At 48.2% G+C, this 12493-nt stretch overlaps 1 protein-coding gene across 6 annotated transcripts in view; it reads right to left on the bottom strand.

Moving 5' to 3' along the window:
• The window catches only part of akap6 (A kinase (PRKA) anchor protein 6), a 169539-nt gene that overhangs the window by 27059 nt on the left and 129987 nt on the right, over positions 1-12493 (bottom strand). For all 6 annotated transcript variants that reach the window (XM_064329976.1, XM_064329984.1, XM_064330007.1 and 3 more), the window contains one exon: positions 4346-4492. In XM_064329976.1, the coding sequence (XP_064186046.1) occupies positions 4346-4492 (147 nt within the window). The remainder of the gene's footprint in view (positions 1-4345; positions 4493-12493) is intronic.

Here is a 12493-nt window from a genome sequence, read left to right as displayed (position 1 = left end):
ATATTAATATTTTAATATATTCTCTGCTCGCACACTTTAACCTTGCGCACAATCAGGTCTATTTCATCAGAGGTAAATCTGTCCTTTCAAAGGCTTGTTAAATCAACGGACCAACATGCTTCCCAATGAAATTCACCTGAAATTCTGGGCGCCCCTTCTGAGACGGTTCTATACATTCCAAAGAGTACTTGTAGAAAATGTGGTGCTTTTATTTTTGGCCCTTTTTTGAGCTTAATTCCCCCTACTACAATACTGTCCAACACTGTCGGGTGAAATGCGAGCTACAATATCACATTTAAGTCGCCCTGGATAAGGCCATGTGATAGCAAAAGTTTATTTTTATCTTAAAATCTTGTGTTTGGGTAAAACAAAAAAAAAGATGCATGGATTAAGATGTGGATTAAAGTGGAGAACAGCACATTGTTGTAACTGTACTACCTATCTTCTCCTTTTTTTTTTTTTTTTTTTAAAAGGTTGCTTAGAAAGAAGAAACATTCTTGGCATATTTGACTAATAAGGAATTAGTTGTATTCTGATATATTGTAAGTGAACTATATTGATGCAAGGAGGAATACACATACATCTTTCCAAGAGTAAACGAGTCTATTTTCTCTACAGACAAGGGGTGCACACTCAATTCAACATACAATGATGATTACCTCAGTTTGGTAAATATCCAACACTTACAACAATAAATCATGTTAAGTGTGAGTAATGAAAATTGTCTTACATAAAGGTATTTTCTCAGCAAATTGGTAACAACAACTGCGATAATCATAATCACCATTATCATTATTACTACTACTATGAAGGGATTCCCCACTGTTCTCAGAGCCATAATGTACTATATCAATCCCCGAGTTCCCTCTGGACCCTGACCACTTGTACATGGACTCGACCCCAACGGGCACCTCCGCATGCACTGTCCTCATCTCATTCATTAACAAACCTCGCTCCGAATGAGAGAAAAGACACCGTTAAACAAAGCATAAACAGCGCATCATCGCCGCACAAGCACTTCCTGTGCACCGAAGCTACATATTTATGAGAGATGAGGTCCGGACAGCAGAACAGGCGAGGGGTTTAACCGTTCATCGCCGGTGGCGTCTGGGAGAAACCGCGCTCCCGGTCGAAGCGAGAGCTTCGGCACGCCACGCCGCTACGCGTGAAACGCAAAAAGAAAGCGTAACGCGTCCGCACGTTTTAACGGCACAACATTCTAATGTTCGCCTGATGAAAAAACAAGAAACAGACACACACACAAACAAAAAGAAAAAAACTCCCCCCCCCCACGAGGGTCTGGCGAGCAATTTTCTCTTTTCTCTTACTCCTAATGGAGAACCCACCGCGTCACGCTGAGCTCCAGTCTGAAAGTGTGCTTTGCGAGCGGCAGCGAGATTCCCACCTGCCTGAGAAACGGGGCCTTTGACACGGAGAGAGCCGGGACCGGGCTCTGCGCTCCCGAGAAAGGCATCTGCCGCCACAAAACACACCATTATCCAATTAATAAACACACTGGCCGGCGTAATTGTGGTTCTTTTGTGCGCGGTGTCTGTGAGTAGCTGTAATGGAAACAGATGTGATTATGAGTTAGCAATGAAGTGGCTATTTCCAGCGTGCCGCATCAATTAACCACTCGGTAATTTCGGCGTCCCCTCCGCATCTTTAATAACGACTTCTTCTATTATCGCGGCTGTGTTGCCTCCGCGCGATGTTCGCGCGCATCACAATGGCGAGACGAGTCGGCCCGGCGGCGTTTTAGAATCCCCCCGATAAAAAGGACTCCTTCTGACAGGGCCACGCATTAGCACGAGAGGTTATCCGCCTTATCTGCGGTGTTTTGGCAATTTTCGCCATTTTGTTTGCTAATTAGCGAACCCACTCGCGAGCGGGCTCGTCGGAACGCCGCGTAATCGAGAAAAACAAACGGAGGGCGGGAAGTGTGAAAATAGAGGGGGGGGGAGGGTGGAAATTAATTTTTGAGAAACGCCCGGGCTTTTTTTTTTTTTCCACGAGAGAGGAGGAAGCAACAACACGCCGTTGATAAGAAGCAGAACGCTTGCGTTAATTTCGCTCGACCGTTTTTCTTTGAAGTCAATAATTTCCCCCTGAAAAGGCCCCTAAGTGGCTCTTTGTTACTATTTTCGAAAGTGTTTAACTCTCCGCAAAAGGACACTGCCCGCATTCCCCACCCTCTCCAGCCCACCCCCTCCCCTCCCCTCCCCTCCCCTCCCCTCCCCGCTCCCTTTCTCCTCTCCTCGTTTGAATATTGATAATTTGAAGGCTCTCGATGGATTCCAGATTTAGCTATTGTTTTTTGCGTCGCGACAAACGCGGCAGCAGGAGGTGAAATCAATGCCCTTGGAGGGTCGGGCTACAAAAAAAAAAAAAAAAAAGGAATTTATTGCCACTTTATTTTGTTCTGGAACAGTTTGCAATCATAAATTCTTCATAAGCAGAATACTTCAGAGAATGGTCTGTCTTCATAAATATACGACAGAGGACATCAATTTCATTTAATTCACAATTTGTGTCAGCGCAGCAGATGCCAGCGCCCGACTTGATAGGCTTGTTTAATATGCAATCGAGACGGCGTAATGCGCAGCGCGGGGAGCAGAAACGCGCAGATTAAACTCTCCGCACCGCTGCCGCCTCGTTCTGACGGTTCCCCCCCGCTCCGCTCCGCTCCGCGCCGCGCGCCCGAGACGGAAGGAACCTTCCCATACCCAACAGAACTTTCTTTTTCTTTTTGTTTTTTTTTTTTTTTACATGTGCGTTCTGTTCAAATGTCAGCGTTTATTTATTTATTTGTTGTTTTTTTTTTTCTTTTCTTTTTTTTTTTTTTCTGTAAAGCAACAAAATGTTAATTAACACTGATTACTGTGCTGGAAACAATCTCAAGTTCTTTGGTGCTTAGTTTTAAATTAAAACTCTTTTGCTTTGGAGAATAATGCATATGCTAATTGAGTTTAATTCCAACCCCCATCCACCCCCTTCTCGTTTCTTTGACTTGGAGCAGATCAGTGTAACAAAAAAAAAAAAAAAAAAGAAAACGGCTCTATAGCGAGCGTTATGAGCACAGATCCTATTGGAATATGCAAAACAGATCACATGACATCATCCCTTTCTGCTCATGTATAAGACATGTTCCAAACATTTGCAGCTGAGGCCTCTCCTATTGGTGGAGCGGGGGAATTTGGTCCAGGTCAGTGGCAGGATCAATTTGTACTTTGTCTGTCTTCCCCCCCTCCTCCCCCACCCCCCCTTCTCCTTCACAAATCATTTCGCCCTTTTATAGAAGGAACCCTTTTTTTTTTTTTTTTCTATTGTGCCACCATGTTTCATTTTCACCCCAGTCTGTTGCCTTGACACCCGTCCCTAGTTGAATTTCCCGAGCAAATAAACAGCTAAACAAAGCGGAACTGTGTAGCCGGCCGAGGAGGGAGCCTCTGTCTGCCGCCGGGGAGGAGAAGGCGCGGCCTTAGGGGGGCTCTCGCTAAAGCTGCTAGCGCTTGCTAGCGCTTACTAGCGCTAACGGGCAGGCAGGGCGGGCGTAAGCCCCGCCTCCGCGGCGGCGCGGGGCGTCGTCGGAGCCGGAGCCGGGCGTGGCGCGGCGGGGGGGCCTCTCCCTCTCTCCCGGCCGGCTCCCCGCGTGAGGAGACGCGCCCGCGGGAGCCGCCGGGACCGGGGCGGCTAATTGAAAATCGCCGCGATTATATATTTTTTTTTCGTGTAATGGATTAGCAGGGAACGCGATTAATCCAAGACGAGCCCTTAAAAGCGGCGCGCGGCTGACGCGCGATAGGCATCGCTAGCCGACCCCGCGCGATTAATAATATCGTCAAGCGCGTGGCGGCCGATAAGATCTCGCGCTTCGGACGTTATCCAAGAGAGGAACTGTCCCATCAGGAGGTGTGTGTGCTTGAAGGTGGGGGGGGGGGGGTAGAGTAGGGGATAGTCTACTTGCTGCTACCTGTCTATGTCTTGCATAGATAAGAGCTCTGGGGGGGGGGGGGGCCCTAAGGCTTGTTCATCATTTAGAGACTGTACCCACGTTGAGTCACTCCCCTCAGATGAGCTCATGGCCAGCTTTATCTGCGCGCGGGGTTCTAAAAGGCTCCTGTAACTGAAATAAATGAAGAAAAGCTTTCAGGGGGGATATCGACCTGCATTAGCGGGGAGCGGCCCGGGAGGCCTCGGCTGCTTCTCCCGGCGCGGCGGGAACGGTTCCCGCGGAGGGGGGCCGCCGCTAAGCGCCTCTGACGGATGGCCAATGGTCTCCGCGGAAAGAAAAAAAAAAAACCCCGAGCTCCCTCCCCCGCGGCGCGATTTCTTCGGCGCTCACCTGCAGGAGGTCCCACTTGCGCGCGAGGGCGCCGACGCGCTCCTGGAAGTCGGCGGGGAGCTGGGCTCCGCTCCTCAGGAGGGACTCCGCCCGGCCCAGCAGCTGGGTCTTCCTGGGGAGCCACATGGCCATCTCCACGCTGTTTCCCTGCAGACAGACACAGGGTCCGGGCTGAAAACGCCAGGCCGCACAGTCGCGATGCACACTGGACACATTCAGCAGCCTGTGCAGATCCGTACACTAGTCACAGTCTGTATCCCGTGCAGATTGGTGGATAAGACATTCGACATAAGGCAACATTTGGTAGCACCAAAGCTAAATTTAGGAGCACCAGAGGAAAAGTGGGGAAAAAAGGGAAAACAGGAAATAGTTCAATGCGAATTCAAGGTGACCCTATGTGCGACCGCAAGCGGTACCCCAATGATGGGGAGCACCAAAGGCCCATTTCATGCCAGGAAAAACCCTGCGCACCACAGGACTCAGACAGCGTACTGTGAAGATGGTTGCAATACTGTGCAGACTGGTACGTATGGGTACATTCGTATTCTAAGCATCTGGCCACAAACATGCCAGTCATCACCATCCCAACGGTCATCACCATGACCGTCTCAGCATCTTTCAGTAATGACTTCCATCAGCCTTCTGTCTCCATTCTGATCTCACCTCGGTCTGCCCTCCTTCAGATCATTCAGCAATGAACCAAATATATTTCCAGGCACCCAAACAGAATGACCTGACCGCTCTCCCAGAATGCTCTGCTCTTCTCCCCCCTGCGCCTCCTCCGAGTCTCCCTCACGCAAAACCACTCCGCACATCTCAATACCGGCGAGGACGCAAGCTAAAAACGGGCCATTATTTCCATTCAGTGTGCGGCCCCCGTTAGGGAAAACGCACTGCTGCTTAATGGAGAAAAACAGCCACACACCCAAGCCCTGATTTCTAATTACACATTGTTTGCTTAACATTTAAATCGGGATTAAGGCCACATTAGCTTGGGCGTTCGCGGCCAATACGCGATGACCTCTCCACTCACCTCCTGTAATAAAGCCGCGATTGTTCCACGCGGCGCCACGACGCGGGGACGCAGAACCCGAACGCCGCTTTGCCTCGAGAGCGACCGCACACCTCCTGTACCCAGCGCCGGGCTGGGCAACGAGCCCCGAGTTTGAGAAATTCGCTTCCGAAATGCACTGCCACGTATGTATTTTTTTTATTTTATTTTTTTTAAACTTGCCACTTAAGTCAAATTCACTGGGGCATATAGCTCGTTGCATAGAATTATACGTCGGCCCGAGACTTTTTTGGCGAATCGCACGAAGATGAGACATTATTTGCATGCACGATAATAGTATGGAAATTTGCAAACGGGGATCTGTTCTTAGAGCTGCCGTTTCCGGCTTAATGGCTGAGGAACATACTGTACGGCGCCAAGTCGACGCTATTCAATCTCACACCTTTTTCGGTTAATTTCTTCACTCGTCCCCCCCCCCCTTTTCATTTTCTGCATCAATAGCTACTTGATTCTAGTTTTCGGTTGTCATTTATCATTACAGCCGACGCACATTTAAATATTTAAATGTGCTCTGTGTTTTTCCCTCCCTTTTTCGCTGTCAACAGTCGGAGAATCATTTTTCACTGTCGCCTTTATGACAGAGATGGTATCGCCGATTCTTTTTAGCCATCAATCCCTTTCATTCTTTCAATACTGCCGCAAAATTAAACCTTTTACCATCTAAAAAATAAGGGAGTCGCGCTATTTATTCCTTGACAGCAAATATTGATTTTACAGGTTTTCTTTTGTTTAAAAATGGCAAAATATCGATTAGGAGTCAAGACACATAAAGGAAAAAACACAAAATACAGGTACTTAAAATGTATGAGATCAAAACTTTAAGATTAATTTAGAAAAGGCCTCTTGGTAACAAGCACATCCCCCCAAAAAATACAGAAGTTTTTTTCGAAAGTCTCTTCACACATCGACAAGGTCAGCTAGGTCATCAACCAAGTTCTTTGGTAGCCATTTCCTGCTTGAAAAACACTTATCACAAAAGTTTAAAGGGACAGAAAATCAGTTATAAATACAGTACAAGGCGACAAAATCAAATAGCAGACAACTCATATCACTAGCTAGGACTATGAGTAGATTATGTCTAAGAGCAAACTTAAACTGAAATCTGTTTGCTTATTTAAACGCTACACACAAAACCTGAACTAGAGCCCCTGAAAATGTAGTTTCAGTTTCAGTGACCAGCTACACTTTGCCTATCCTGTAGGCATTAGTGAGCCTTATTTGTTAACCTTGTCAATGGTTTGCGATTATTTTGGGGCACACATTTTATGCGGCATCACTTTTTTAGCCACCAGTACCACGACGCTGTAAAAATTTGGAGAACTTCTATAAAATATGATTTAGATAACACAATTGTATTGAGTATTTCACAGCATTCCATTCATGTTGTAATTAAAGGGGAAAAAAACAGTGTAAGTTGGCAGTTAATTCTGTAGCATAGCTATCCATAGTTTGCTAACCACTATCATAGCACAGTGGACTGATGTTAAGAAAAATAATTTAAATACAGTCATTATTTTGTGCTGGGACAATCAAGGAATGCAATTTATTTCATGTTCTAGAAACCACTGGTATCCTATGTAATGTTCTAAATCACTGCGTTTAAAATTTCAGGCCCAATGTTTCATCAACTGTCAACTTATTTGGACACAATAAATGCTACTTGGTCATTTGTAATGTAGGTGCGGCTATCTGGTAACACTGAGCTTGTTCGTTTGCTGGAGCAATGTTGTGCAGATTTGCTTATGGGTTACATTTTAGCATGGGGGCAGTAGGTTTCCCATAGAGTTTTTCATTATACCAGAGCATAAGGAATATTCTGTGATCCGTGCTGTTAATGGATACAGGATATTAGCCTCGTGTTGATTGTACTGATGTGGTCAATACTGCAGAGGCCAGTTAAGGTAGTCTATAGCAGTCTGAATAGCTCTGAATAGCTCTGTGTCTGTGCTCATTATATGCCTGGGAGGAGCTCTTTAACCGAATTAAAACTGAAGTGTGAAAGGCTTTGAAATTTTGGTGGGGGAATGGCAAATGGAAAATGACAAGAATGCGGCGTTGAAAGACACATTAGAATAAATGTGAGGCAAAGTCAACAAGCAGTCATTACTTTTTAATTCATTTCACATATTAATGGCTATGAAAGACTTTGAAAATGTCAGCAAAAATGCAGTCATACATGAAAACATTTAATGCATTTTCCCGTAGATTCATCTTATCCATTAAATTAAAGTTTGTTCAGACTCTGTGACGTGTCGAGACAACAGAAGTAAGGTTCCATGAACTGAGGCTGAAACCCAGCCTTTTAACTGCCTTTATACAAACATTTAACACATTACTGGCACAAATAATCCACACTGGAGACCGAAGGCTCCTGGAAGCAAAGGCACTATTGACTGCTAGTGAAAAACAGAAATGTTACCTACCTACCATTTACCAAGATATCTACAAGTAGAAATAAATAGCGCTTGAAATATTTTTCAGATATGTTTCCCTGTTCGTCAAGACCGGCCTTACATTTCACTTTGTAATGACACGACCAAACAAGACCCGGCTGTTTTTTCTTTCGTTTTTTTAAAGACATGCAGGGATTCCCAGCAGATTTCCGGACACCGCACGAGGGAAAGAAATCATCCACCAAAAAAACCGCGCGTGGAGACAGAGGAGGACCGTCACGGAGACAAATTACAGCCATGCGCCTTCCACTTAGCACCCCGAGGAACCGTAATTTTCCCCCGTTTGTTCAGGGAGCGGCGTTGAGCTGCCCCGCAGGAGCGCTGGCGTCGGGGCCCCCCGAACATCTGCGGGTACCCCGCGGAGACGGACGAGGGTGGCGACCCCCGTCCCCGGCCTCTCGGAGCCGATCCCGAACCGGGCGGGGCGGGGCGGGACGGGGTGTTTATTAAATATTCAGGAGCCAGCGATTGTCGCGCTCGGGCAGAGAGACCAGGGGGTTGTCATGACACGGCGGGCGCGCAAACTGGCCTCTCTCGTCACCCTCCCCCCCCCCCGCGCGACGGCGGCGCGACGCGGCGTAAATCTTCCCCGGGACCGTCCGCCGTAAGGGGCTGGTGGCGGGGAGAAGGAGCGCGGGCGGGCCCCGCGACTAATTTTTTGCGCCAGAGAATGGCGGGCGAGCGATAACAAGATTAACGGCGTTATTAAACGTGCCGGGGGGGGGGGGGGGGGTCTCGGTCGGCCCTGGCCCGCTCCTCGGGCTGGGGGGCTTCGTTTACCCCGCTAACCTGAGCATGCACTCAGTAAGGGTGGGGGTGGTGTGCAGTTCGCACGTGGGGGGGGGGAGCACTGGAGGACAGGGCCGTAGCCTGGCTAAAAGTGCCCGGGGGCGGGAGGACCAGGCGAAGGCCGCAGGACCAGGCGAAGCGTCATGCCGGAGAGCAGAGCCGGCCCGCGGCGCGAGCTCCAGAGAGGGGGACCGCCGAGCTCCACAGCGGCTCGGGAAAAACAAACAGTTCTGGGGGTCCTCACGGAACCATGCCTCCATTTGCTCCCCCCCTTCCCGTACGCGGGTTGGCGATTCGATCTGGATACGATGGCGGGGATTACCCCCGGCTGCACTGAAGCCGGCCCGCGCTCGGTGAGAGAGAGAGGCGAATGGAGCCCGAAGACACGGCGCGTTTCCGCTGAAGCGCTGCGGACGCGGCGTTTTTAAGCACAGCGGAACGCGGAGGAACCGGCGCCGAGCCTCCCTTCCGCGTTAAGGGCTCGGAACGCCCTTCGACCTTAACCTGAAACGCCACCGAGTCCAACTGCTGAGAGCGTTCAGCATAAATACGCAGAAGGCCTACTACCCTTGCAAAATGAACTGTGATTTAAGTGGCTGTGATTTGCCTTCTCGTGTGCATGCTAATAAAGTGAACCTTGCAAACACCGTTCACTGCTTAAAATTAGCCGAGGAGGCTCCACTTCAAAGCAACACAGCCATTACACAGAATATGTACATCAACCTGCGGTACATGAATTATGTCCTTTATTATGTGTAATTTTACCCAATCAGAGCTAAGATATTTTTTCTGAGCCAGTGGCCGAGCCGCTGTGCTAATAATTTGGAGTATCTGCTCTTTTCTGTCGGACACTTTGAAGAGAGGAAGAAAAGGAGCCGGAGAGAGCAGCAGTCCACAGCCGGGAAGCTCCAGGGCCTCGGTGGCTGTCTGAGTTCTCTCCCCCTGTATCGCTCTCTCCCTCGCTCTCTCTGTTCTGTTCTCTCTCTGTCTCTCTCTCCCTCTCTCTGTTCACACACACACACACACAAACACACGCACACAGAAAATGCAAAAATGTTTACTTAGAAAAAAGGAGGAGAAGGAATAAAGTTAACCCCCCCGGTTGAGACAACATGCTTGACAGTTTATGCAAAGTGCACGCTTTTGTAAATCAAGGGGTTCCTTTTTTTGGTGAAAAATCACGCCCCCCCACCCCCACCCCCACCCCCCAAAAAAAAATCTGCCCAAATGGGCCTGGAACAAAAGGCCTTGAAACACTGTTAATTGTCACCATGGTGACCAGAAGAATAAGCCATTTTCCAGCTGGTATAGAAGGCTCACATTGAGCAGTGAGTCAAGCGTTTTTCCTTTTTTTCCCTTCTCCCTCAGTGTTTAAGAACAAGGTGCCCAGTCACTGTGGGGTCAGAGAGAGACGTTTCCACAAGCCCTTCCAGATCGGATCTACCGCGAAATCTTTCCCTTTTTTCCCCGAACTGAAAGCAAATGAAGAAAATTCTTTTTTTTTTTTACATTGTGAAAATATATTAAGTGGAAAACAAATCTCACGGACAATGGCATCTTTCAGAGCAGAGGAATGTCAAGAATAAGATGACTCAGGAGTAGGATGCTATAGGGCCATACAATGTGAACCCTGCCACAAAGACTCCTGGGAATTCTCTTCTTGTTATAACTTCAGACAGAGGAGAAAACAATAGGCTGCATGGAGGAATTCACAACATTTTTGCCCCCCCCCCCACACCCTGCCCCCCCCCCCCCACCCTTTCCTCCTCCTCCTCTCCAAAGAGGATACATTGCACAGATTTGCGAAGTGTTAATGAGAAATTCAAGAGGATCAATAGACAAAGAAGCGCACAGTCAGCCTACAGATTGGTAGAGAAAAAAAAAACAAAACCACAGGAACAGCAGGGCCTTTTTACAGAGAATTATTTACACGGGGGGGGGGGGGGAAAGGGTTGCTGGACTTCTCGGCTCTCCACAATAGCTTCCCCTTCGAGTTTTGTGACATGGTCGAAGGATTACTGTCTTTTTACAATAGAATCCCACAGCCAGGTTCAGTTTGACTCTGCTGAATATGTCTGACCATTTTGAGGAATAGTTATTACTTCCCTCCTTTAAGTAACTGAGGTGTGTGTGTGTGTGTGTGAGCGTGTGTGCGTGCGCATGTGTACATATATGTGTGTGCGTGCGTATGTGTGTGTGCGTATTTGCATATGTGTATGTGTGCGTTTGTGTGTGTGCATGTGCGTGTGTGTGTGTGCGTGTGTGCGTGTGTGTGTGTGTGCGTATGTGTGTGAATTTGCAATGTGGTGTGTGTATTGTGATGTGTGTGTGTGCATGTTGGTGTGTGTGATGTGTGATGTGTGTGTGTTGTGCTGTGTGCTGTGTGTGTATGTGTGTGTGTGTATGTGTGTGTGTGCATGTGTGTGTGTGTGTGTGCGTGCGTATGTGTGTGAATGCCTGTGTGTGTATGTGTGTGTGTGTATGTGTGTGTGCATGTGTGTGTGTGTGTGTGCGTGCGTATGTGTGTGAATGCCTGTGTGTGTATGTGAGTGTGTGTGTGTGTGTGTGGTTTATGGATGTTCTTTCACGGTTCTCCCCCTCCTGTGTTCTCGCTGGGCTCGTTGCTGACCCCACAGGAAGCCCATGGCTAATGCCATTCAGGCACAAACAAAGGCCCTTTTTATCAGCGGCCCTGGGTCCTAAGTTCAGCTGCCTGCCCGGATCGCAGGAATCCGTCTGAGACGGGCTCAAACCCCTGCATCTCCCTCTCTCTCTCTCTCTCTCTCTCTATCTCTCTCTCTCCATCTCTCTCCATCTCTCTCTCCCTCTCTCTCTCTCTCTCTCTCTCTCTCTCTCTCTCTCCCTCCCTCTCTCTCTCTCTCTCTCTCCATCTCTCTCTCTCTCTGTCTATCTCTCTCTCTCTCTCCCCCTCTCTCTCTCTCTGTCTCTCTCTCACCTCTCTCTCTCTCTCTCTCTCTCTCCCTCTCTCTCTCCCTCTCTCCCTCTCTCTCTCTCTCTCTCTCTCCCTCCCCCCTCTCTTCTCTCTCTCTCTCTCTCTCTCTCTCTCTCTCTATCTCTCTCTCACCGCTCTCTCTCTCTCTCTCTCTCTCTCTCTCTCTCTCTCTCTCTCTCTCTCTCTTTCTCTCTGGTGCATGCTGGGAGTTTTCGTGAGTGAGAGCGTGTGTTTGGCGGGAGTGAGTGTTGCTTGTTTAAAAGCTTTTTACGGCTTTTCTCTTTATTCCAATTTGCGTGTTTTTCACTGTATGATATAGCTAGTTTTTTCTGTAGTTAGTGCTGTTAGTTTTGTGTTGGTAGGTGTCGGGTTTTGGTGCGGATGGCGTCCCAAGAGACGCCGTCCGTCTCCCTCCGACATGGAGTACGAATTTTGGCCGATCCAGGTGTCACGGTGGAGGAGGTTCTTCTCGCGGTGGGTGATCTAGTTGGGCATGACAACTTGTCATACGCCTCCAGAATGAATAAAGCGGTGGTTTTATTTTTAAAAGAGGTACGGTTTGTTTCACAATTAATCGAAAACGGTATTTTTATTAATGATTTGTTTGTGCCTGTTTCCCCGCTGGCTATGCCGTCAACTAGGATAACGATATCGGGTGTCCCCCCGTTTATCCCCAATGAGGCGCTGGAGCGAGAGCTTCAGCGTTTTGGAAAAATGGCGAGTGGTTTTAAAAGTATTGGCTTAGGGTGTAAGAACGAGAAACTTAAACATGTCCAGTCTTTAAGGAGACAGGTGTTTATGTTTCTGGTTTCCCCTACACAGTCCCTAGACGTGTCTTTTAGAGTAAAGCACGAAAACGGGTTTTACATGGTTTATGCGAG

Source organism: Anguilla rostrata, chromosome 1, assembly GCF_018555375.3.
Source record: "Anguilla rostrata isolate EN2019 chromosome 1, ASM1855537v3, whole genome shotgun sequence".
In the NCBI taxonomy this organism is placed as follows: domain Eukaryota; kingdom Metazoa; phylum Chordata; class Actinopteri; order Anguilliformes; family Anguillidae; genus Anguilla; species Anguilla rostrata.
Note: the sequence above shows the minus strand (reverse complement) of the source record. Positions and strands in the feature narration are given on the sequence as shown.